The sequence below is a fragment of the Aethalodelphis obliquidens genome, unplaced genomic scaffold, assembly GCF_003676395.1.
Source record: "Aethalodelphis obliquidens isolate GAN/ISIS:26980383/991018 unplaced genomic scaffold, ASM367639v1 scaffold79, whole genome shotgun sequence".
NCBI lineage: Eukaryota > Metazoa > Chordata > Mammalia > Artiodactyla > Delphinidae > Aethalodelphis > Aethalodelphis obliquidens.
In genome coordinates this window covers 989130-1016794 of record NW_020838023.1, presented here as the reverse complement: position 1 = coordinate 1016794, position 27665 = coordinate 989130, and the positions used below count along the sequence as shown (strand labels likewise).

The 27665-nt window shown below is 35.0% G+C and overlaps 1 protein-coding gene across 3 annotated transcripts in view; it reads left to right on the top strand.

Annotated features, from left to right (window-relative positions):
* CSMD3 (CUB and Sushi multiple domains 3) overlaps positions 1-27665 on the top strand; it is a 1084122-nt gene that overhangs the window by 893145 nt on the left and 163312 nt on the right. For 2 of the 3 annotated variants that reach the window (XM_027092552.1, XM_027092550.1), the window contains 4 exons: positions 12460-12573; positions 13077-13172; positions 14776-14979; positions 24205-24329. In XM_027092552.1, coding sequence (XP_026948353.1) covers positions 12460-12573; positions 13077-13172; positions 14776-14979; positions 24205-24329 — 539 coding nt within the window. The remainder of the gene's footprint in view (positions 1-12459; positions 12574-13076; positions 13173-14775; positions 14980-24204; positions 24330-27665) is intronic. The other variant, XM_027092553.1, reaches the window with a different exon arrangement.

Below are 27665 nucleotides of genomic sequence, written 5' to 3'. Positions count from 1 at the left end.
TCTGTTTTTGTGCCAGTACCATACTGTCTTGATTACTGTACCTTTGTGGTATTGTCTGAAGTCAGGGAGCCTGATTCCTTCAGCTCCGTTTTTCTTTCTCAAGATTGCTTTGGCTATTCGGGGTCTTTTGTGTTTCCATACATATTATGAAATGTTTTGTTCTTGTTCTGTGAAAAATGCCAGTGGTTGTTTGATAGGGATTGTATTGAATCTGTAGATTGCTTTGGGTAGTAGAGTCATTTTCACAATGTTGATTCTTCCAATCCAAGAACATGGTATATCTCTCCATCTATTTGTATCATCTTTAATTTCTTTCATCAGTGGCTTATAATTTTCTGCATACACGTCTTTTGTCTCCTTAGGTAGGTTTTTTCCTAGATATTATATTCTTTTTGTTGCAATCGTAAATGGGAGTGTTTTCTTAATTTCACTTTCAGATTTTTCATCATTAGTGTATAGGAATGCTAGAGATTTCTGTGCATTAATTTTGTATCCTGCTACTTTACCAAGTTCATTGATTGGCTTTAGTAGTTTTCTGTTGGCTTCTTTAGGATCCTCTATGTACAGTATCATGTCATCTGCAAACAGTGACAGCTTTACTTTTTCTTTTACGATTTGGATTCCTTTTATTTCTTTTTCTTCTCTGATTGCTGTGGCAAAAACCTCCAAAACTATGTTGAATAATAGTGGTGAGAGGGGGCAACCTTTGCTTGTTCCTGATCTTAGTGGAAATTGTTTCAGTGTTTCACCATTGAGGACGATGTTGGCTGTGGGTTTGTCATATATGGCCTTTATTATTTTGGGGAAAGTTCCCTCTATGCCTACTTTCTGGAGGGTTTTTATCATAAATGGTGTTGAGTTTTGTCGAAAGCTTTCTCTGCATCTGTTGAGATGATCATATAGTTTTTCTGCTTCAAATTGTTAATATGGTGTATCACATTGATTGATATGCGTGTATTGAAGAATCCTTGCATTCCTGGGATAAACCCCACTTGATCATGGTGTATGATCCTTTTAATGTGCTGTTGGATTCTGTTTGCTAGTATTTTGTTGAGGATTTTTGCATCTATGTTCATCAGTGATATTGGCCTGTAGTTTTCTTTCTTTGTGACATCTTTGTCTGGGTTTGGTATCAGGGTGATGGTGACCTCATAGAAAGAGTTTGGGAGTGTTCCTCCCTCTGCTATATTTTGGAACAGTTTGAGAAGGATAGGTGCCAGTGCCTCTCTAAATGTTTGATAGAATTCACCTGTGAAGCCATCTGTTCCTGGGCTTTTGTTTGTTGGAAGATTTTTAATCACAGTTTCCTTTTCAGTGCTTGTGATTGGCCTGTTCATGTTTTCTATTTCTTCGTGGTTCACTCTCAGAAGGTTGCACATTTCTAAGAATTTGTCCATTTCTTCCAGGTTGTCCAATTTTTTGGCATAGAGTTGCTTCTAGTAATCTGTCATGATCCTTTGTATGTCTGCAGTGCCAGTTGTTACTTCTCCTTATTCATTTCTAATTCTATTGATTTGAGTCTTATCCCTTTCTTTCTTGATGAATCTGGCTAATGGTTTATCAATTTGTTTATCTTCTCAAAGAACCAGCTTTTAGTTTTATTGATCTTTGCTATTATTTCCTTCATTTCTTTTTCATTTATTTCTGATCTGATCTTTATGATTTCTTTCTTTCTGCTAACTTTGTGGGGCTTTTTGTTCTTCTTTCTCTAATTGCTTTGGTGTAAGGTTAGGTTGTTTACTTGAGATGTTTCTTGTTTCTTAAGGTATGATTGTATTGCTATAAACTTCCCTCTTATAACTGCTTGTGCTGCATCCCATAGGTTTTGTGTCATCATGTTTTCATTGTCATTTGTTTCTAGGTATTTTTTTTTTCCTAGGTATTTTTTTATTTCCTCTTTGATTTCTTCAGTGATCTCTTGGTTAATAAGTAGTGTATTGTTTAGCCTCCATGTGTTTGTATTTTTTACAGATTTTTTCCTGTCGTTGATAATCTAGACTCATAGCATTGTGGTCAGAAAAGATACTTGATACAATTTCAATTTTCTTAAATTTACCAAGGCTTGATTTGTGAGCCAAGATATGATCTATCCTGGAGAATGTTCCATGAGCACTTGACAAGAATGTATTCTGTTGTTTTGGATGGATTGTCCTATAAATATCAATTAAGTCCATCTTGTTTAATGTATCATTTTAAGCTTGTGTTTCCTTATTTATTTTCATTTTGGATGATCTGTCCACTGGTGAAAGCGGGGTGTTACAGTCCCCTACTATGAATGTGTTACTGTCGATTTCCCCTTTTATGGCTATTAGTATTTGCCTTACATATTGAGGTGCTCCTATGTTGGGTGCATAAATATTTACAGTCGTTATATCTTCTTCTTGGATCAATCCTTTGATCATTATGTAGCAACCTTCTTTGTCTCTTGTAATAGGTTTTATTTTAAAGTCTATTTTGTCTGATATGAGAATTGCTACTCCAGCTTTTTTTGAGTTCCATTTGCATGGAATATCTTTTTCCATTGTCTCACTTTCAGTCTGTATGTGTCCCTAGGTCTGAAGTGGGTCTGTTGTAGACAGCATATATACGGGTCTTGTTTTTGTATCCATTCAGCCAGTCTATGTCTTTTGGTTGGAGCATTTAATCCATTTACATTTAAGGTAATTATTGATATGTATGTTCCTATTACCATTTTCTTAATTGTTTTGGGTTTGTTATTGTAGGCGTTTTCCTTCTCTTGTGTTTCTTGCCTAGAGAAGTTCCTTTAGCAGTTGTTGTAGAGCTGGTTTGGTGGTGCTGAACTCTCTCAGCTTTTGCTTGTCTGTAAAGGTTTTAATTTCTCCATCAAATCTGAATGAGATCCTTGCTGGGTAGAGTAATCTTGCTTGTAGGTTTTTCTCCTTCATCACTTTAAATATGTCCTGCCACTCCCTTCTGGCTTGCAGCATTTCTGCTGAAAGATCAGCTGTTAACCTTTTGGGGATTCCCTTGTGTGTTATTTGTTGGTTTTCCCTTGCTGCTTTTAATATTTTTTCTTTGTATTTAATTTTTGATAGTGTGATTAATATGTCTTGACATGTTTCTCCTTGGATTTATCCTGTATGGGACTGTCTGTGCTTCCTGGACTTGATGAACTATTTCCTTTCCCATATTAAGGAAGTTTTCAACTGTAATTTCTTCAAATATTTTCTCAGTCCCTTTCTTTTTCTCTTCTTCTTCTGCGACCTCTATAATTCGAATGATGGTGCATTTAATGTTGTCCCAGAGGTCTCTGAGACTGTCCTCAATTCTTTTCATTCTTTTTTCTTTATTCAGCTCTGCAGTAGTTATTTCCACTATTTTATCTTCCAGGTCACTTATCCGTCCTTCTGCCTCAGTTATTCTGCTATTGATCCCTTCCAGAGAATTTTAAATTTCATTTATTGTGTTATCCATCACTGTTTGTTTGCTCTTTAGTTCTTATAGGTCCTTGTTAAACGTTTCTTGTATTTTCTCTATTCTACTTCCAAGATTTAGGATCATCTTTGCTATCATTTTTCTTAATTCTTTTTCAGGTAGACTCCCTATTTCCTCTTCATTTGTTAAGTCTGGTGCGTATTTTCCTTGCTCCTTCATCTGCTGTGTGTTTTTCTGTCTTCTCATTTTGCTTAACTTTCTGTGTTTGGGGTCTCCTTTTCATAGGCTGCACGTTCGTCATTCCTGTTGTTTTTGGTGTCTGTCCCCAGTGGCTAAGGTTGATTCAGTGGGTTGTGTAGGCTTCCTGGTGGAGGGGACTAGTGCCTGTGTTTTGGTGGATGAGGCTGGATCTTGTCTTTCTGGTGGGCAGGCCCACGTCTGGTTGTGTGTTTTGGGGTGTCTGTGGTCTTATTATTTTAGGCAGCCTCTCTGCTAATGGATGCGGTTGTGTTCCTGTCTTGCTAGTTGTTTGGCATAGGGTGTCCAGCACTGTAGCTTGCTGGTCATTGAGTGAAGCTGGGTCTTGGGGTTGAGATCGAGATGTCTGGGAGATTTTCGCCGTTTGATATTATGTGGAGCTTGGAGGTCTCTTGTGGACCTGTGTCCTGAACTTGGCTCTCCCACCTCAGAGACACAGCCCTGACACCTGGCTGGAGCACCAAGAGCCTTTCATCCACATGGCTCAGAATAAAAGGGAGAAAAAATAGAAAGAAAGAAGGAAAGAAAGTAGATAAAACAAAATAAAATAAAGTAAAATAAAAAAATAATTATTAAGAAAAAATTAAAAAAAAAAAAAAAGGACAGACAGAACCCTAGGACAAATGGTAAAAGCAAATATATACAGCAAAATCACACACAGAAGCATACACATACACACTCACAAAAGGAGAAAAAGGGGGGAAAATATATATATATATATATATCTTTGCTCCCAAAGTCCACCTCCTCAATTTGGTATGATTCCTTGTCTATTCATGTATTCCACATATGCAGGGTATATCAAGCTGTGGAGATTTAATCCTCTGCTCCTGAAGCTGCTGGGAGAAATTTCCCTTTCTCTTCTTTGTTTGCACAGCTCCCCGGGGTTCAGCTTTGAATTTGGACCTGCCTCTGCGTGTAGGTCGCCTGAGGGCATCTGTTCTTTGCTCACACAGGACGGGGTTAAAGGAGCAGCTGACTCGGGGGCTCTGGCTGACTCAGGATGTGGGGAGGGAGGGGTACGGAGTGCGAGGCGAGCCGGCGGCGGCAGAGGCCAGCGTGACGTTGCAGCAGCCTGAGGCGCGCCGTGCGTTCTCCTGGGGAAGTTGTCCCTGGATCCCGGGACCCTGGCAGTGGCGGGCTGCACAGGCTCCCCGGAAGGGGGATGTGGATAGTGACCTGTGCTCATACACAGGCTTCTTGGTGGCGGCAGCAGCGGCCTTAGCGTCTCATGCCCGCCTCTGGGATCCACGCTGATAGCCACAGCTGGCGCCTGTTTCTGGAGCTCCTTTAAGCAGCGCTCTGAATCCCCTCTCCTCGTGCACCAGGAAACAAAGAGGCAAGAAAAAGTCTCTTGCCTCTTTGGCAGCTCCAGACTTTTTCCCGGACTCACTCCCGGCTAGCCAGCCATGGTGCACTAACCCCCTGCAGGCTGTGTTCATGCCACCAACCCCAGTCCTATCCCTGGGATCCGACCGAAGCTCGAGCCTCAGCTCCCAGCGCCCCCCTGTCCCGGCGGGTGAGCAGACAAGCTTCTTGGGCTGGTGAGTGCTGGTCGGCACCGATCCTCTGTGTGGGAATCTCTCCACTTTGCCTTCCGTACCCCTGTGGCTGCCCTCTCCTCCGCGGCTCCGAAGCTTTCCCCCTCCGCCACCTGCAGTCTCTGCCCGCGCAGGGGCTTCTAGTGTGTGGAAACCTTTCTTCCTTCACGGCTCCCTCCCACTGGTGCAGGTCCCGTCCCTATTCTTTTGTCTCTGTTTTTTCTTTTTTCTTTTGCCTTACCGAGGTACGTGGGGAGTTTCTTGCCTTTTGGGAGGTCTGAGGTCTTCTGCCAGCGTTCAGTAGGTGTTCTATAGGAGCAGTTCCACGTGTAGATGTATTTCTGATGTATCTGTGGGGAGGAAGGTGATCTCCGCGTCTTACTCTTCCGCCATCTTGAAGCTCCTCCCCTCTCATTACTTTTTAAACACCAAATTAATTTTCAGTTATTGGGAAATGTTACAACTGCCAAATTGCAGATAAGTTACTGGCTTGCAGTTGAATGGATAGTTGCTCCTGGATCAATTAAATAAAATTGGACTATCTTTGCTACAAGTGTTTTTTTGTTTTGTTTTTGTATTTTTTACAATGCCTATATTTTTTAAATATGTCAAATAGGTAGTTTTGAATTTTTGGTAGTAAGCAAATGGTCACGTTATAGACAGAAAGCCAGCTTTAGAGAAGCCTGAAAGTAGTTATTATGGATTTATTCAGTAAGCCTAGTTTATGGATTGACAAGAGTATCACCCAAGACATTACTACAGGAAAATAAATTAGGATTTCATTTACTGTTACGAGTTCAAAGTAGGACTAGATTTCTGCAGCTTGTAACTTACTGGATAATTGGGTGCCATGGTCAGAACAATGAACTTTTATTAAATAACATCTTTTATTTCCTAATTATTACAAGATAGCAATAAGATTTTGTTATATTTATTTTCAGAGCCAGAATGATTTCATTGTTTTTTGTGAGCTGCTAACCTAGAATTTAGAGATTGTTTGCTCTAGGGCAAAATTGGCCCCAGCACCCAGGATGGAGCCAAGCTTTTGTGTGGATATTGTATCAACAGTAGCCCCTAGATAATTAATATATGATTCACTTGGCTCACCTTAACTAAAATGCTGTATTAGTATAACATGCCTCACTGTGAATTCATAGTTTAATAGTATTGTACTATAATAATAACCATGAGTATTTGGAATCTCACTGATACGTAAAAATGTAAAACTTCCCAAAATACTGATGAAACTCTCACTTATTACATCAATTAATGCAACTTCTACCAAACTTTTCTAGTGCTAGATGGTGTTCTAAAAATAATTAACACATTGATTTTATTTGGGGCTGATTTTTTAAATTCTGCTTTTTAGAACTTTTCAAAGTAAATTGTCATATATTTAACTTACATCTATATATATTTTTCATAAAACTGAAGGGTTTTTAATGTTTTTTATTGTGCTAAAAGTCACACAATATAAAACATAACTATTTTAACCATATTTAACTGTAGAGTTCAGTGGCACTAAGTACACTCACATTGCTGTGCAACTCGAAGTTTTAATTGGATACCTTGTACTCATCTTTAAGGGGCAGAGCCTTTAAAATCATGAGGTATCCAAGTGGTAGTATAATGATCCCAAAATGCAACCTTGAAGCTATTTACACAAGTAGTTTCACAGCCAGAGCATACAGAGCGCAAAGAGTTCTGTACATGTTATTAATTGTGAAAGGAAGCCTTTTGCATGCATGGACATTTCTGTGCTATTGTTTTGAAATATTCATATGAGATGAAAGTATGAGGCAAAATTCATATAAAGCTAGAAAAACTTTTGATAGATTATGTCACCAACAGTTATTTTTTATGCTTTTGCACATAATCAAGTCCAGTTGTAAACACATCCTTGATTTGAATCTTATTTATTTCTGTTCTGTTGGTAGTGTGGGTGCACATGTGTGTGCCCTTCTGTGCTGTGTTAGTGAATAAAATGCAAGCTGAACAACAGAGGTGACTTGTTAAAAAATTTGTAATGGAGCGACCAACAAGCTGAGTGCCTAATATTATCAAAATGAACTCTAGAATACAAAAGAATGTGTAGATTTTGTGAAAGGAGTACCAGGCATGTTGAGAATCAAGCTGAGATCTAATAGGAATTTGTATGTGTCTATTCCTTTTTCTGCCCAGCCTCCCTTCTGTGTGAAACTATTTCTTTTGTGATGGAGTTTCAATGCCTTTGCAATAGAGTGGCATGGACTTCAGGTGAAGGGAGTAAACAAAACAAAAGATGAATGCTCTCTCACCTTGTAGCCCTTTTCTTAGACCTTATAGAAAGCTGCTAATTACATTTTCATATTTCATCCAAAAGGATAGAATGTAAAATCAAGTAGTTAGAGAAGTACATAGCCATTTTGAATTCAAAAGACAAATGAACCCTGGTTTAAATAGCTGTAATACTCTCTAACCCAATCAGTTCTATCATTTGTTCTAAATATGCATGTTTGGAAAGCAGAGAATTAGAAAAGATATGCTATTTAACATCAAAGGTCAATTAAATTTTGCCTATCAATAAACATTCAGGTTCAATTAGTAGCATATATATTTACAAAACTGAGTTATTAGTAACTAATATTTATTACTATGTTTCAGATACTGTTCAAAGTGTTTTACAAGTATCAATTTATGTAATATTCACATCAATCCTGTGAGCTTAGGTACTTGTATTATCCCTATTTTACAGATGTGGATATTGAGGCACGGAAAGGTAAAGTGACTTTCTCATGTGGCTCATCCTAGGTTCAATCCTTGAGAGTCTGATTCCAGAACTGGAATCCTTCATTCTTCAGTAGACAGTTGTTAGGGCATTTCAGATCCATAGATAAATTATTTGAAAATATTAGTCCTCTAAATCTGCTCAGCTGCAGATGCTGACAGTCTTTAAGCTGCTTAATCCATTCTGTCATGGAGCTAACAAATCTTGTCATTGCAGTACCTTGACATCATAATCAATAAGGTACTACCCATCTGACTACTAGAACTACTGCTGCCCAGAAAGACCTACTGGGCCTTCCTCCACCAAGTTAGAACCCTTTTGCATCAAAGCAAGTTTGAATCAGACCTGAATTTACCACAGCCTCTTGGACATTTTAACTCTTCACCACCTGTGCCAGAAGTGGTTAGATCAGTTCCCTTAGTTATGGCCCAGTCTGATTCTGAGTTTTTTCCTCCCTACACTAGCATGCCATTGGGATACTCTGTGAATTATTCCCTTCTGAGAGGAAAACAAATGTGAAATAAAATTGAAACCCTTCTTTATTTGCATGAACTCAATTTTTAATTTTTAATTCAATAACTCCTATCCTGATCACTGAATAACAGTAACCACATCCACGTTTGTTTTATTATTCTCATTTAAAGTTAATTAATTGCCAAATCAGTGAGTCTCTGTACAGTGTTATTTTTTTTTAACATCTTTATTGGAGTATAATTGCTTTACAATGGTGTGTTAGTTTCTGCTTTATAACAAAGTGAATCAGTTATACATACACATATATCCCCATATCTCTTCCCTCTTGCGTCTCCCTCCCTCCCACCCTCCCTATCCCACCCCTCTAGGTGGTCACAAAGCACCTAGCTGATCTCCCTGTGCTATGTGGCTGCTTCCCACTAGCTATCTGTTTTACAATTGGTAGTGTATATATGTCCATGCCACGCTCTCACTTTGTCCCAGCTTACCCTTTCCCCTCCCCGTGTCCTCAAGTCCATTCCCTAGTAGGTCTGAGTCTTTATTCTCGTCTTGCCCCTAGGTTCTTCATGACCTTTTTTTTTTCTTTTATTTTTTAGATTGCATATATATGTGTGTTAGCATACGGTATTTGTGTTTCTCTTTCTGACTTACTTCAGTCTGTATGACAGACTCTAGGTCCCTTCACCTCACTACAGATAACTCAATTTTGTTTCTTTTTACGACTGAGTAATATTCCACTGTATATATGTGCCACATCTTCTTTATCCATTCATCTGTTGATGGACACTTAGGTTGCTTCCATGTCCTGGCTATTGTAAATAGAGCTGCAATGAACATTGTGGTACATGAATCTTTTTGATATATGGTTTTCTCAGGGTATATGCCTAGTAGTGGGATTGCTGGGTCTATGGTAGTTCTATTTTTAGTTTTTTAAGGAACCTCCATACTGTTCTGCATAGTGGCTGTATCAATTTACATTCCCACCAACAGTGCAAGAGGGTTCCCTTTTCTCCACACCCTCTCCAGCATTTATTGTTTGTAGATTTTTTGATGATGGCCATTCTGACCGGTGTGAGATGACACCTCATTGTAGTTTTGATTTGCATTTCTCTAATGATTAATGATGTTGAGCATTCTTTCATGTGTTTGTTGGCAATCTGTATATCTTCTTTGGAGAAATGTCTGTTTAGGTCTTCTGCCCATTTTTGGATTGGGTTGTTTGTTTTTTTGATATTGAGCTGCATGAGCTGCTTGTAAATTTTGGAGATTAATCCTTTGTCAGTTGCTTCATTTGCAAATATTTTCTCCCATTCTGAGGGCTGTCTTTTCGTCTTGTTTATGGTTTCCTTTGTTGTGCAAAAGCTTTTAAGTTTCATTGGGTCCCATGTGTTTATTTTTGTTTTTATTTCCATTTCTCTAGGAGGTGGGTCAAAAGGGATCATGCTGTGATTTATGTCATAGAGTGTTCTGCCTATGTTTTCCTCTAAGAGTTTGATGGCGTCTGGCCGTATATTTAGGTCTTTAATTCATTTTGAGTTTAATTCTTGAGATTCTGACTGATCAGGGGAGATTTGGTTCAGAATTGTAGCATATCGGTTTAGTATGACAATAGTTAACCTGATAATGTGTAGGAAGTAAGATCACTGTGCAAGTGTTCTTGATTCTTCATACTACAAAACACTTATTCAACATGTACTTTAAAATTTCATCTTTCGTATAATGATTCAGTACCCTCTCAGAGTTTTTTCCTAATAAAAGCTATTTTTAACTTAAAATTTCCATTGGCCATATTACAACAGAGTAAGGTTGCAGTTGAAGAGAAGTAGCATACTGATTGCTTAATAAGGGAAGATTCAACACTCAACTCCCTCACCCCCTACCCTTCTCAATTCTCCCCTATCTCATCACAGAATTACTACAATAAATTACAAACTAACATCACTCAAAAGGGAGTGCCCTACAGTTTTCTTTACTTAATATGATGCAAATATATGGTGTTACTGGCTATATTATTAAAAGTTATAGTCTCAACATACCCAATTTACAGGTGACACAAAACTCCAGTCTATCTGTAGAGAAGTAATATTTGAGAACAAGAAGCCTACAAACAGGAAGAAAAGAGGGCGTATTTTTTTTTCCTTTTTCCTTAGAAAAAGATCTTGGATCACTGTGTATATTGGTTGTTTTAAATGTTGTTTGTAAATATAGTGGTTTGCTTGGAAATTGGACATGTTTCCTAATGGAATATTTGAGATATGTAGGAAGACAGAGATAAAGGATGTTGAATTTTGACACTTTTCCCTAATGACTTCCCAGAAAGATACAGAGAAAGAATGTTATCTATCAAGAGTCTTGTTGCACAGAGTACTTAGTTTAGCAAAGTTCTTAGTGATTAGTCTACTTTGATTTTGGGGGGGATGAGGGGGCACTTAGAAAGGCAATGGCAACATCTGCATTTTAATAGAAACTTTAAAAGACACTTTTGAAAACAGATCATCCAAACACCAATCTAAACAAATGCAAAAACAGAAAACAAAAACTTTCTTAATATTTTTAGGAGTATTTTTGAAATAACTTGGGATTTGGTAGACCATCAAATATGAATATTTTAAAAAGGTCGAACTGGAAATTTTTCATATGACTTGTAAACCATTAAAATAATTGACTACATGTATGTGATTTGATAGAAACATAAATTTGTTTCTATGACATCATGTTTTAAGGAGGATCATTTATGAAAGTCAGCCCTCTAAGGTTCAGGAATTATTGAAAGTAGCAACACTCTGTGTTTGTTTTCTTTTACCCCACAAAGAACTGGACTGAGATCAACAGCTTATTTTAGCAGGCCAAAAAAAATACATGTAGCTTTGTGTACAGTATTATGTGTGTGGCTTCAAATACAAAACTCAGCATGTTTCAAATGAACAAGCCTGTCTTCATATGACCACCATAGGATGACCATAACCTCGATTTAAGGGGTAAAATATGAAGAACTTTAAAAAACTATATATATTTGTGCAATGTATAGTTCAATGACAGTAATATAATGTTGAATTTTTACAAGTTACCTTGCTTTTACATTATTAAACTTCTGAAAAATCATAGTCTTTTAAACCCCACAATTTTTCTATTCAATGAAATGTTTTGAGGATGAATTTTCTTACCTATTTCACTTTTTAAAATCACAAAACACTCGTTGATTTCTGCTCTGTAACAGGTTCTTTCTTTTAAGTTATAGTTTGGGTAGTTTCTGCATGTAAAGTTAATATATTATTAAAGGAAAAGTACAAAATGAAGTAAAAAGGAGACATTTATAAAACTCTGTTGGTAAGTACATCAGATCTGTACTTACCATGAAAAAGCAATCATTTTGTAGAATTTTATATCTCAATTGAAATTAAAATATCTCAGTTGCTGAGGAATCATAAATAATATGTCTTTATTTTGGCAGAGGATTAACAATAAATATTTAGGGACCATTTTCAGAATGTGAATTAAACGCTATACATTAGAAGTATATTGTTGATATTTTTCTAGTGACACTTATTTATAATGGAATAGCATTTTAAAAGCAATCTATGATAAATCCCCTAAACTAAAACATTGTCTATGTCATCTCAAAGAGGAAAAAAAATTAGAAAAAGAGAAGAGAGTCACAAAGTGAAAAGAATCTACCAATAGAAAAATAAAAAAGTAGTTATTATACAGTATTAATCGCCAACCTTATGATTTCTGAGCTAAATTAAATGTTATACCCATTTAATTTAATTAAAAAAATAATATTCTTACAATTTTATTGCTTTTAGGCCACGGTTATTACTTTTATGACCTGAAGTACATGTGTCAGGCATATCAACCAATTGGCACACATCCTCTTTTAAAGGTAGAAAAAAAAAGATGACTATTAAATTGTAATACTTTGTTCTCTCTCTCCTCCTCTTTCTATTTTTTTTTTTTTTGTTTTTTGTTTTCATTTTTGGATGGTTGGTGATTTGTTTGCTTCTCCTGGTTCCTGTTGATCAGTGGTGTTTGGCCAGTTTGTATTTTTCCAGACATCACTCCACGATGTTGTTGAGGTGTATGATGGGCCAACTCAGCAATCTTCTCTGTTATCTTCCCTCTCAGGATCCCATTCAGGTATCCTTTAATAGAACTGCCATGCATCAGTTATTGATTAAAGACTGACTTTGATTGGTATTGTAGTGAAAGTTGAGATTTATGTCATCCATATTAGAAATAAACTGAAAATAGAATCATTCTTTATTTTTAAAAAAAGAATAGAAACACAAGAATAATTCAAATTCATGAGAAAAATATAACCAACTGTTTTCTGGGATTGTAATCAAGTAAATATAGTACTTAGTCACTTAGTGTGACTTAGTCACTTAGTGTTTAATGTAGTATTTAAAGATTCTTTACAGAATGAGGCAATATTATCAAAACGTAATAAAAGCTTTCCAGTAAAAAGGTTGCAATTGAAGCTGAACCCAAAGAAAATATGTTGTCAGTGGTAGGATATATTAAAGTAATTTAATAGAACATAGATTGACGTTTTCAAATGACAGTGTAAATTAATATCATTTGTTAGGTTTACTGAATGAAATTATTTATGATATCTTAGTGTTTGTTTTGTTGAGTAGGAGAATCACTTCCACTGAGTTCAGGTAATCAGATCACAATTCGATTTACTTCAATTGGACCAGTAACAGCTAAGGGATTTCACTTTGTTTATCAAGGTAAGTGACTGTGTAGCATAGAAACACACTAAGGAATGATATCAGTTTCCATGCTATGTCCAGAGTTATTGAATGATGAGATCCTCATAACCATATAGGAGAGGTAAAAGTTGTGTGTTTTTTTAAAAACAGTTTTGCCCTGTCCCCTCCCCCATTGTTAGAGCACTATTACTTTGACCAAAGTCAAAAAGGACCTATTGTTTCCATCATCATTCTCAAGTTAGCTGCATGCTTTTCCTTCCTCCCAACATACTGTTTTCAAAACATCTGGTGTGTTTTTTTGACAATGCTTCACTCTAATATTCTATTTCCTTAGAGTCTAGCACTCTGAATTAAAAATACACAAACTTTTTGTGCTGATGTACTTAGACATGCCAAGGAAATCATTACTCCACTCTAAAATTTTAGTCTCTCATTCTCTTAGGAGAATTCAAACTTTCTTCATGACTATTAAATATTTTTGTGCAATTCAAAGTCAGTTTACATAGTTCTTTTGTCACCTTTTATAGACACACTTCCACATTATATAAAACTAAATTAAGACCTATCATCTGAATATTTTGTTTGAATTATGTATGATCATGTAGTTGTTATTCTCAAATATATCTTGAACTTTATTCCTAATAAATTTATAAACATTAGTGGTTTGATATTCTTCTTAAACCCTCTTATTCCAATTATTATATTGGCTATAATATTATACTGTTTCATTCTTAATAGTATTCCCTCTGTAAACAATTTGTGGTATTATGAATTTTAAAAGGCACTCTAACAAATGAAGTTATTTTCACTCAAGTCACATATGAGGAATCTGTCTATTTGGAATTCATCCTATCATTTTTTGGGCTGTTATCAAATTCCTTAGTCCCATCTGTATGTGTTTTAAAAAGAAAAAACATCCTGTTATCATTCTATTTTACTTAATCAAAAAGAAGTCACAATTGAAGGACATACCTATAAAGCCTAAAAGCAATTTCAAATTTGATATTGTATGATTATTAAAATAAAACTTCTATTGTTGTTAATCTGTCTGACTTCTGTCTAGCCTGAACGTATTGTCTTCATCAATAACAAACATATTTTGAACAACCAAGTTTATGAACATGCTATGAAATTAATCAAGTGCTGTGTTTGCTTTTTTAAATTTATGTTTTTAGGGGCCAAATACTGTAAAAAAAAAAAACTTGACATTACCTTATGTAACCTGACATCTGTTTTTTGTAAGCTTGGTATTCCATTTTAAAAAGAAAAAAAAAGATGTATCTCTTTGCTTTCATTCCATAAATTGAAATATCTTACTCAAGCTACATTTTTATATTGATGAGTGTGGTCACACAAAAAACAGAAAAAAAAAACCTTAACCGATGTTGTTTAAAGGATCAAAAGTGAAATGTTTTTAAATAAAAAATCTTAATGACAATAGCAATATTTATTCATTTTGAATTGTATTTCATTATGTATAAACTTTTATAAGTGTATTCAAATTGTTAACTAAAGTTCAAGTTGGTGAAGATTTCTTTGAAATCTGTTTGCATACTTTCATTTTGAAATCTCTATTTCTCTACCAAATATGAAATTAAAGTCAACAATTATTTGTACGCAGCTGTTCCTAGAACAAGTTCCACACAATGCAGTTCTGTGCCTGAACCAAGGTTTGGAAGAAGGATTGGCAATGAATTTGCAGTTGGTTCATTGGTTCTTTTTGAATGTAATCCTGGATATATTCTCCATGGATCCTTTGCAATTAGGTGTGATTCAGTGCCAAATTCTTTGGCCCAATGGAATGACTCCTTACCTACCTGTATTGGTAAGTTCATAAATTTGTATGCTTTGTGATTGTACATATTATATATCAAAATTAGTTATCATGCATCTTTCAATATTTGTTTCAAATATAATAGTTTTACATTAATTTTAAACTATTAGTTATGATGTATCTAAATATGCAAATTAGAGTGGCTATTTGATGCAATTGAGATGAAATGCAATCAATGAAAATATACATACATATTTCCAATAACACAGAATTGGAATGCTATTAATATGGAATTATTATGTGCTACCATCCTTTGAAATAAATATTATTTTTCATTTTTAAAAGTTTATGCAAAGATTTCTATGCCAATATGTAAGGAATTTACCTATCTTTTAAGGATCACAGAAGCTGATTTTTCTGGGTGTATTTTATCATCAAAAAAATTAGAAAATATGCATTAGTAAATAAATGTTTTTCTCTTCTCTATAAATTATATGTATGTATAAAAATATAAAATAATAATTTTTCCCAGTATTTCACAAATATAAGTGGAAACAATTTGAATGAGTAGATGGTGTAGGGTTGGCCAGAAATCTCATTATTTCAGACTATATTTTTGTAATGTTGTACCCAATTTATATTGATAAATAAAATAAACACTGTATGAACTTAGCCCTGCTAAGTTATTTGAAGCAGATTAAAACATTTTCTAAACCATAAAAATAGTTTAGAATCTTATCATATTTCAGGATCATTACAATGACTTTTGGATCTTGTAGAATTCCATGGATGTGGAAAATGTAGACTGTTGGGAAGTTGCTTTCTTCTTTGTTCCAAAAGCATATCTGGAAATTAAAATTTTAAATTATATAGTATTAAACTAAAAGAAGCGTAGTAAAGCTTAATCTCAGGTTAAGAAATAGTTCTAATGAGTTCTTTCTCATTAAAGTTTTATTGGTATGTGACTTGGAAAATGAGAGGAAGTTTTTTTAAAATAAAAGATAAGCAAAATTTTGTCTTTATTTTAATAATCTCAATACTCCACTTTTTGATAGAGAAGACATGAGTGTGCATATAAACAATATAACATATACATTTATAAATATATAAAATCTATTTTTAATAACACTTCTTGCCATACCTGAAAAGAAATTACGTGTCAATAGTTTTTATTTTTAACTTTTTAAAACACATTTTACCATATTTTAACACAGATTAATACAATGTTAATTCATATTTAATTAGAATAAAATATATTCTAAATTGATTTTAATCGAAATTATATGGAATGTGTACACTCATTACTGAGGAAGTAAAGATAAGGTCTGGTGATATGCATTCATCGAACGTGTACTTTGTATAGGACAAAACTGCTCTAAATCTTTTACCATTCAAATCAGGACGTTACTAATAATTGTGCTGGGAAAGTGGTACAAGTTGGGACTATCATAAATAAAAAGGAAGGATTGATGGTCACTTATCTCTGTAGGAACTTGATATCACCACTTCCCAAAAGAGATATACCTAGCATATTTTACAGAGTGTTTTTCTTACAAACCAGTAGTTTAGTTCTTCCTGCTACAATAAATGGAATGTGAACTATTCTTTTATTATTCTTTTGTTTGTTGAAAACTCCCTACAAAAAATAATTTAAAACACTGGAAACCTGTAAATGACTCTTCAACTTTCTCGTCCTTCAGCTAAATAACCAGTTTCTAATATGATTACCACTTACTTAATGCTTCCTAATTTCCAGGTTTCATGCTGAGTAATATAAATACATATTTAATTAAATCCTCACAGGAAATCTATGGAGAAGTTACTCTCAGAATTTACAGATGAATAAGCTGAGTCTTAGAGAAGTAAAACAGTTTTCTTTTAAAGTGACATAACCTAATAAACAGTAAAGTAGGGGCAGGATTTGAAGATAAGGTTTTCTGACTCCAGACCTCAATGTACATTATAGAAGATTGCTTTTCTTTATGTTTTGGCTGATGAGCTAATTTCCTAATTGGAATTCTATATCTTATTTATAATGTGGAATTTCTTAACCTGTTCAAGTGTACTTTTGACAAACAACAAGTAAAGGAGAATAAATCATCTGGACTTGATGTTCCTCCTATTTTGCACCTAGCATAGAGCTGTGGTTAACAGAACAAAGAGATCTTCTTTACACACTTTTATACTCTCATAAGAGAAAATAGATAATGTTCTTCTTTAGGAAGCACAATATATGTTGACTTCGTACTCTTATAAAATACTAATAAATAAATTATCCTAAAGGACCATGAGCTGAGAGAAATGTTCCTATATGTCTAGGCCAAAATTAGTCATACAACATGTATAAATCAGAAATTACATTGCTTTAAGTCAGTTTAATAATTGAAGAAAGACACATGATAATAAATCTCTTTAGCCTCACAATAGATTTTAAAATATTTCTCTCTAAATATCAGGAATCAGTAATTATTTCTGCCTCACTTTTCCCAGTAATTATTTGCATAATTTCTGTGTCACTTTTAGTTTCTTTATGTACATACTGATAGAAAATATTAATACCATATAACGGAAGATAACTGGATAAGTAGCTGTCTTCATTTAATTTCATATATACTATGAAAATTCCCTCAAGATAATTATAAAGGTAGAGTGATATGATGACTTATGGAAAGGCATAAACTAGCTCATTAATCTTTAAATATTATTGAAAACATTCATCTATTCAGAGTGTTCAAAGAACCTACATATGCAAAGCAGTGAAATGTAAATCCATGAATTACTTATTAAAGTTCTGTTTATGTATTTATCACGTTAATGTACTAATTAATGGAGAAAAGTTGTAAAGAATCATGTAAAACTGAATAAGTCCTTATAACTGGGAATTGTAGTAGGTTCTCAGCATAAGGGTTAATTAAGTCTTGGGTAGTAGTATTAGGCTTTGACTTTAACATGAAATTGTGGTGATCCTGGAAATTTTACATAATCTCTGATTCTCAATTCCCATATCAATAAAACAGGAAAGTTATAGGTTTACTGTGGCTATTAGATGTTTTAAAGCCTTGGCATAGTTCTTGGAATCATCTAAGTATTCAAAAATTAAGTTGTTTTTGTGCTTGCCAAATTCTCCACCATAAAATCAGAAGATAAGACTTCAGTTCTCAAGGTATTAGATCTAAGATAAAAAATGTATATGCAGTGCTGATAAAGGATTTGATATTACTCATTTTTCATTTGTTGATATCTTGTTTTAATAACACTTTAAAGTTATTATATGTAAAAATTATCTTCCACCAAAGATTTTTGCATCTTGGAAAGGGCTAAAAGCATGGACTTGTGTCATTCTTTCTAATTCTAATAATTTAGAGTTCCTTGAAGGCAAGATTTTTCTTTCAATTAAAATTTTCAGAAAGGCTTTGGGGAAATGTAATGACAATTTTCTAGAGGATAATAGTACTTATTTATTAGAATATGCTATTTAGGGGGATTGTGAAATTTCTTTCCATCAATTTATACATTTAAGAGCAATTGGTTAAAAAGGAGCAGAGTTCTAACAATAGGCATATATTCATGATTTGGTTTGTTTTCAGTGTTTGTAAGGGTCTAAAATAAAAATAAACTTAAAGTTAAAATAATGATTACTATAATTCTAATTGGTTGTACAAATATATATTTAATCAAGGTGTGCACTCTGCATTTTCTTCTGACCCTAAAATATTCAAACATTACATTATCCAAAAAATATATATTTTCTTTTGTCCATGAAGGTATGAGGATGAGACAAGAATTAGAAAGAGGAAGGAGATAAAAGGGAGAAGTGAGCTGACATTAAAGAAGAAAAAAGAAACATGAAAGAACAGTTTAAAAGGGGAAAGAGAAAAAATAGAATATTCTGTGAGATGGAGAGTAGAGAATAAGAACTTTACACTGTAAACATAAACCATTTTTGTTTAAAGCAGAAGAAAACCCCTATTCTACATGATTATTAGAAAGCTTTCTCATATGTCATATGTGTCAGTTGACTAATCCTAGTGTTTTTGCCATAAGAAATAAAAATCCATGTAAAGAAAAGGAAGCTCAGGCCATTTGATTACAGATTCATTTCAGCAAGGACCGGCACTCCTACCAGGCATTAAAGCCTTTGAGACCATGCTATGGCTGACATTCAACTTCAGGAGTAAATGCTAGTGGACTGTCCCTAGCATGGATTCAGCCTCACTTTTTACTTTTAAGGGCAAAACATGAGGGACTCAGGAGCCATTACACCACCACTGTCAAAAGCCCCTGGGCTTTAAACACCCTACCTCCTATATTTCTGTTGCATTGGTTTGAAAGTGCATACTTAGAGATAGAAGAAAATTGTATCAGATGACTTCTGTTTCCTGCCAAGATCACACAAAAAGGATATATTACCTTATGCCACTTAAAAAATAATGTATACCTTGTAGAACAGGTGTAAATACAGAAAATCGAATATATAACAGAAGGACATATGGGATTTGTGTGAGACAAGAAATAGATTTTAAATGACATTCAGATGATAGCTCAGTTTTGGTTTTACCATTTGGTCCCACTGCTAATCTTTACATAAATGAAAATATACTTTGCATTTCTATTTTTTACTATAAATATTTTTAGTTTCAAATGTTATGGATAAAAATGATTATGCCTTTAAGTGTTCAAAATTTCAAAAAAAAGAAAAAGGCTTGATGTCTTAAAAATTCAAATATGAGAGTCAAGTGCAGAGTTATCTTAGGTTGATATCAAAGAATTATCTTTAATTTGTGTTCATTTTCAATATTTGTTATCTGGATAAAATTTTAACTGCTTCAAGGTCTTTGAACTTTCTATTTTTTCTGCTTGGAACATGCATCCCCAAAATACCTTTTGGGCTTACTGCATTGCTTCATTCAAGTTTTCACCTGTGTTCCTTGGCCATCCTATCTAAAATAATTTTCTGCTATTCATCCTCCATTCGTTCTCTATACCCTTATCCTGCCTTTTTGTTTTCTTTACAGCAACCACTCAACAGATTATATATAATTTGTTTGTTTATTTTCCTAATCTTTCTTGCCCTCCTCTCCCTGCCACTGTATTCTGTTTTTTGCTCAACAAAAAGAAGACCTGACATACAAGAGGTGTTCCATAAACATTTGTTCAATGAATGGATTTTAGCAAATAAGTGTGATGATTTCATGAATTTTTGTAGAGGTAGGACAACTGGCCAACTTCCCCAATCCAGGGTCCATGAATTTTTTTTTTTTTTTTTTTTTTTTTTGCGGTACGCGGGCTTCTCACTGTTGTGGCCCTTCCCGTTGCGGAGCACAGGCTCCAGATGCCCAGGCTCAGCGGCCATGGCTCACGGGCCCAGCCACTCCGCGGCATGTGGGATCTTCCCGGACTGGGGCACGAACCCGTGTCCCCTGCATTGGCAGGCGGACTCTCAACCATTGCGCCACCAGAGAAGCCCGGTCCATGCATTTTTAACTTCAGTCTTTCACTGCATGGTGATGCTGTTGCTCACTTTGCTTGCTTAGACCTTTACAAGCCATCTTGAAGCCACAAGACTTTTTTGAGAATCGATAGGAAAGATGCATAGGTAGATTTACATATTACATGGTTAATTTTATTCTTAGAAAGAACAAATTCTCTATTTATACCTTGCAGTTTAGATATAATCTTTGACAGTCTATTCAGGGTATTATACATAATGATTATATTTTCTCCGCCTTCACTAGTTCAATGAATACTCGGTTAACACCTTAAACCAAGTGAGCATCCAATTGAAACCAAAAGAAAATAGTGCCCTACATTTCTAGTGATTTCCATCTCAATTGTAATTGTGTCAGTTTCACAGTTCTTATTGCCGCTATCAACACTTTCATTTTTTTCTGTCATAGTAGAACAGAATACAATGTTGAGTAATTTTGCAAAAAAATCGACATACTAAAATTAAACTATTGGCTTGAAAGCAGCCCCATTAGACGTGATGTGCAAGTTGTACTTATAGTTAAAATGGTCAAATACTAAGTTAGGGTATCCACAAATTTAACTAACCTGCGTAAGAAAACAATATTTAATAATCTTGTACAAATCTGTCATATCAAGTCATTCTTAGGTAAATTACAATAATATTTTTATAAGAACATTGGACTTGGAACAGAGGTAAACTTGAAAAAGTTGCTGAAGACTGAGTTTTATCTTCCAAATTTGACCTTTTTACACTTCAGATTTCTTAAAATTTTTAGTCTCTTAATATCCCAAACTCTCCTCCCTCTGAGACTCTGTGATAAACACCCTGTAGCCACTAATAGCTCTGACAATATGTGGCCTTAGACGTAAGTATGGCAACCCATGTCTGTGCCATCTTTTCTCAGAGTGGGAAAGAAATAGATGAAAAAATATATACAATATCTGAATCCTCATTCATTGATTCATTTATTCACCCATCCATTCAACCATGAAAAACTTATTAAATATAATAATGAATAGCATTTACTAGTATTTGTATGAAGTGCTATTAAGCATTATCTCATTTAATATTGACACCAATGCCAGGAGTAAGATAAGAATACTATTTCTCTTTTATAGATAGTAAAACCCCTATGGTTTAGAAACAAAAGAAGAGTTAATATTTGAACCCAGGTTGCTTGATTCTAAAGTTTGTTCTCTTAATCTATATGTTATGTTGTATAATACTGATTAGAAGGAAAATTTATAATGCATCCTTTTTAAAATAGAAAAGAAATATTAGGCTAAGTTATATACATGGGCAGTAAAACTTTGTAAAACATTATTATATGGTAATGCATATCTGGGAATACTTTTATAATGTAGTATTTTGTTGGTAAAAATAAAAATGATTGAAGTAGAATTAAATATGGCTTGTTTAGGAAAATACTGGAAGAAAGGAATGATGCAGGAATGGTAACAAAGTAACTTGTAATCACAAGATATATACAGATATGCAACCAGTCACTCAATAATTTATTTAACAAGCACTTATTTAGTGCTTACCAAGCGTCAGGTCCCTTTCTAGGCACTGGCAACATAGCTTTGAATCAGAAGATAAGATCTCTGCCCTTATGGAGTTTACATTTTGTTCAGATAGTGGTAAATACTATGGAGAAAAGTAAAGCAGAGGCTGAAGATTGGAGGAAGACATCCAGGGCATGTTGCTGTTTGATATCCAAATGAGGTGAATGAAGTGGGCTGGGAGGTATATAAATAAAAGTCAAGGAGGTAAGCACATTTATAGACTATGAGGGGGAGAAAGGTCTAGTCATGTTCAAGCCACAACAAGAATCTCACGTGTCTAGAACAGAGTGAATGATGGCAAGAGTGATAGAAGAGTTTGGAGAGGCAGAGCAGAGGCCAAGTCATATGGAACCTCAAAGTCTGGGAAGAGTTCGAATTTTTTCTAAGTAGTGTGGGAATTCATTGAGCTAGAGAGTGATGTGATCTCAGTTTCTGGAAAATCACTGTGGCTAGTGTAAGGGGCAGGGGGTGAGTAGAAGCAGTAAGACTGAATAGAAAACTATTGCAGAAGGGGAGGGGAAAGTCAATCGTGATGTAGCTTGGAAGACCATGATCAGTGATGAGAACCGGTGAACTTTGGGGTATATTTTTAAGATAGAACTGACAAAGTTTGCTGACAGATTGAATATAAATGTAAATGTGAATTTGAAAAGAAAGATAAATTAGGTGGTAACATTTACTGAGATGGCAAATAGTATAGATGGGGGAGAATTTCAAAAGTATTGTTTTGGATGTATGAATTTTGGGATACTTAGTCGATATATTGTAGGACTCTGGGTAGAAGTCATGGTTAGAGATAAACATTTAGTAGTCATAATCTATAGATGACATGTAAATGGATGCCACCACTGAGGGGCGGTAGTTACAAAGAGATGAGAAGATGGTGTAGGTCGCAGTGTTACAGCATTTACATTGAAAGGATCAGAAGAAGGAGGATGAGCTAAAAAAAATATTTCTTTAAAAATACTTTATCACACTGTTTTAAAAGTTTAAAAATTTAAAAAGTTTGTAGTATTCTTTTGAGTAATTACCCTAGATTTTTGCATTCAGTTTTAGAAGCGGCACAAAGCTATAGTATTACCTTTTTAAAAAAAATTATTACAAAAATATATCCTGGTATCTCACCATTATAGCCAGATTAGGACAAATGTCCAAGAATCACAGTGCCATTGGAACCTAAAATAACAGTAGTTGTAGCGAAAGGAAATATAATTTATTGATTTCTTATTGCATTCCAAGCAGTGTGGTAGCTTCTTTATGTACATTATCATACCTATTTATTTTCCACAAAAGCCCCTCGGAAACAATTTCATTACCATTTCACAGACAAGGCATCTGAGTTTCAGAGAGTTCAGGGAACACGTCCAACATCACACAGTATTTCAAATCATAAGCTAGGTCATTCCCAGAATCAAGCTGACGCTGCCAGCAGTGTAGGAATTTTGCTTTAAGATTAGTACCTTTTAAAACTGTTAGAAGCTTTTATTGACATCAAAGCAGGTCTCCATACTTAGTCTTTCTTGTAGTAGTTGTACTGGCAGTAACCAGACTGGAATCATATTGAGTATTTTCTTTCCACTGAAGAGCATGAACGTGGAGCCAAACCACCAGTATTCAAATCCTGTCTTCATCTCTGACTAGCTGTGTGATCTTGGGCAAGTTATTTAATCTGTTAGTGACTCCATTTCCTCAGCTGTAAAATGGGGAGAATACTTACTCATATCTCATTGGATTGTCGGGAAGCTTTAATGAGTTACAATATGTAAAGTCCTTAGAAGAGTGTTGGTATATAGGCTCTATATAAATGTTAGAACATAACTGTTATCATCATCAGTATTACTCTGCAAAGGATTTTATTACTACTCAAAAGATACATGAAGAGAAAAGTAACAAATATAAGAATTCTTCAAAAAATTCTATACCTAGATATGAACAATTTTTAACACGTGTCAGTGAACTTGTCAGTAATATAATACAAATGATATGCTATTATTGAGTTAATTATAGTATGACTTTAGATATACCATTGTAAGTTTTCCATTAATGTTGTCTAATTATTTTTTAAAGGTTTTTGTGCTATAGGAAGACAATTTTCATTGTTCTTATGAGTTTTAAAACATAGTATGATTTGGTTGTGTTTGCAAGTCTAGCATCTGTCTGAGATGTTATCTCTGACCTTTTCTCCTATTTTAATTCTTTGCATTAGAATGAACTCCCTTTCTTGGCTTACTTTACTTTCAGTGCCCTGTGGTGGAATTTTAAGTAAGCGCAAAGGGACTATTTTGTCTCCTGGATACCCTGAGCCTTATGACAACAATCTGAATTGTGTATGGAAGATGACAGTGCCAGAGGGAGCTGGCATTCAAGTAAGAATATTTAAATTTTTCTTCTTTTCATTGTATAATTGAAGTTAATTTTTTCAGAGATGACAAGGATGCACGTAATTTCTAGAATTTTAGCCAGTGCTTTTGACAGATGTGGCTGAATTTAAAAGAAAGATACTTACCATTAATTTTTTCACCTGCAAGTAACAGAAAGCCAATTCAAGATAGCATAAGCAGTAAGAAAAATGTGTTGCTCCACATAACATGGAAACTTTGAGTAGGATGGTTTAAGGGTTGTTTACTTCAGAGGTTCAGTTGTTTAATTCCTGACCCAGGTTTTTTTCCATCTCTCTGTTCTGCTATTCTTAGCATGTTGGCTTAACTCTTGGACTTCCTTTCTCATGGTTTTGAGATGGCTGCAAAAGCTCTAGGCATAACAGGCTTCCACATCAATGGCCAATAGACAAAATGGAATCTCTCTATTTTATGTACTTTTGTAACAGTTAAGAGAACTTTTCAAGAAACCTTCCAGCAGACTTTCCCTCCTGTCCTATGGACCAAAATTACAATGGTACCCATATTTAAGCCATACACTGGGCAATAACAGAAGATTTACTATGATTTGGCTTAAAAAAATTAAGATTAGGTACCTGGATCAGGCAAGGGGCTTAGCCTTCTCTGGCGTACACAACTCTCATTTAATTGAACAAAACCGTTCTCTGTCAGCAAGGAAGATGAATGCTATTCTATAGACGGTAAACAGTATCTACCATATTACTTCAATTGTGACCATTTTGTGGGGGGAGCAATTTGACCAGCTACTCTGTTTGAGAAGGAAATTATTTCTGGATGAGTTGGTAGCATTTTACTGCTGTGTCAGTATTTACCCGATGGAACACATTATGCTTCACAAAGTATTACATAGTCTATATTTTATAAAAATAACGACTGTTTCTCCAATTGAGTCATAGGGTTTTCCTTTAGAATCTTGAGATATATATCAGTCATGGAAAAAGTAGCCAAGGCATCATTCATTAAACCTGAAATAAGATAGAAGTATAATTTTCAGTAAAAATAATAAACTTTTTGAATTTATCTTTATAACTTTTCAGAAAATTCAAAAAACTTACTTAACAGGCGTCGGGTATAAAGTAGGCCAATAAATCAATGAAAAAACTTGAAATGCACTTTTTCAGTATTTTAAAAACATTAACAATCCAAAAACTGCTTATATTCTGGCTAGTTGTACTATTATTTTATGGTCAACTTGTAAAATTCGAAGATAACCAATCAACCCTATCCTATTATTGGTAGATTTAATAAAGATTTTAGGATTGTCCAGACAATCTGAAATGAGGTGATGCCTTTAAAACTTTCCTAGAACATTTACTATATCATCTGCCTATACATTTATGAAGATTACCCTAGAGTATCTATATAGTGACATCAGCTTGACCATTTCTATCTCATCTTAAAATAATAATACCCTTGGCATTTCCCCTCTAGTTCTCATCCTCTATTTCTGACGCCCTGCAATGTGGCTTCAGCATCCAGTGCTCTATTTGAGTCATTCTTATAGTGATCACTGAGGACCCATGCCATTAAATCCATTGAATTGCTCATCCTTCCTATTTTGTTAGCAACATTCTATGCTACCCATTCTCCCCTCTCTCTTTTTTTTTTTTTTTTTTTTTTTGTGGTTCGGCGGACTTCCCCTGTTGTGGCCTCTCCCATTGCGGAGCACAGGCTCCGGACACGCAGCCTCAGCGGCCATGGCTCACAGGCCCAGCTGCTCCATGGCATTTGGGATCTTCCCGGACCGGGGCACAAACCCGTGTCCCCTGCATTGGCAGGCGGACTCTCAACCACAAGGAAGCCCTCTCCCCTCACTCTTAAAACAACTTTTCCCTCCATTCTACCCAGTACTCTCTTGGATTTTGTTTTGTTTTCTTTTCTACATGTATGGCTTCTGCTTCTACATCTAGGAACATGATCTCCTCTTCTTCACTTCATCAGATATGGTGTTTGTGAGATTCTGTGGCCTTTGTCCATCTCACATTATACCATTCTCTCTGCCACCTTGTCTATTTTCACAGCTTCAAATACCATTATGTGCTGATGATGTCCAGGACCTGAATCACAGCAGATAAACAGAAAACATCGTTTTTAAATGAAGGATTGAATAAATGATGATTTCTTTTTTAATTATTATTTTGACTTTTATTTATTATTATTTTGAATTTTATTTTATTTTTTTATACAGCAGTTTCTTATTAGTCATCAATTTTATCCACATCAGTGTATACATGTCAATCCCAGTGGCCCAATTCATCACGCCACCACCACCACCCCCCACCACTTTCCCCCCTGGGTGTCCATATATTTGTTCTCTACATCTGTGTCTATTTCTGCCCTGCAAACCGGTTCATCTGTACCATTTTTCTAGGTTCCACATATATGCGTTGATATATGATATTTGTTTTTCTCTTTCTGACTTACTTCACTCTGTATGACAGTCTCTAGATCCACCCACGTTTCTACAAATAACCCAATTTCATTCCTTTTTATGGCTGAGTAATATTTCATTGTATATATATACCACATCTTCTTTATCCATTCATCTGTCGATGGGCATTTAGGTTACTTCCATGACCTGGATATTGTAAATAGTGCTGCAATGAACATTGGGGTGCATGTGTCTTTTTGAATTATGGTTTTCTCTGGGTATATGCCCAGTAGTGGGATTGCTGGGTCATATGGTAATTCTATTTTTAGTTTTTGAAGGAACCTCTATACTGTTCTCGATAGTGACTGTATCAATTTACATTCCCATCAACAATGCAAGAGGGTTCCCTTTTCTCCACACCGTCTCCAGCATTTGTTGTTTGTAGATTTTCTGATGATGCTCTTTCTAACTGGTGTGAGGTGATACCTCATTGTATTTTTCATTTGCATTTCTCTAATAATTAGTGATGTTGAGCAGCTTTTCATGTGCCTCTTGGCAATCTGTATGTCTTCTTTGGAGAAATGTCTATTTAGGTCTTCTGCCCATTTTTTTTTTTTTTTTTTTTTGCGGTATGCGGACCTCTCACTGTTGTGGCCTTACCCATTGCGGAGCACAGGCTCCGGACACACAGGCTCAGCAGCCATGCCTCACGGGCCCAGCTGCTCTGCAGCACGTGGGATCATCCCGGACTGGGGCACAAACCCGTGTCCCCTGCATCAGGCGGACTCTCAACCACTGCGCCACCAGGGAGGCCCTTTTGCCCATTTTTTTATTGGGTTGTTTGTTTTTTTACTATTGAGCTGCATGAGCTGTTTTTATATTTTGGAGATTAATCCTTTGTCTGTTGATTTGTTTGAAAATATTTTCTCCCA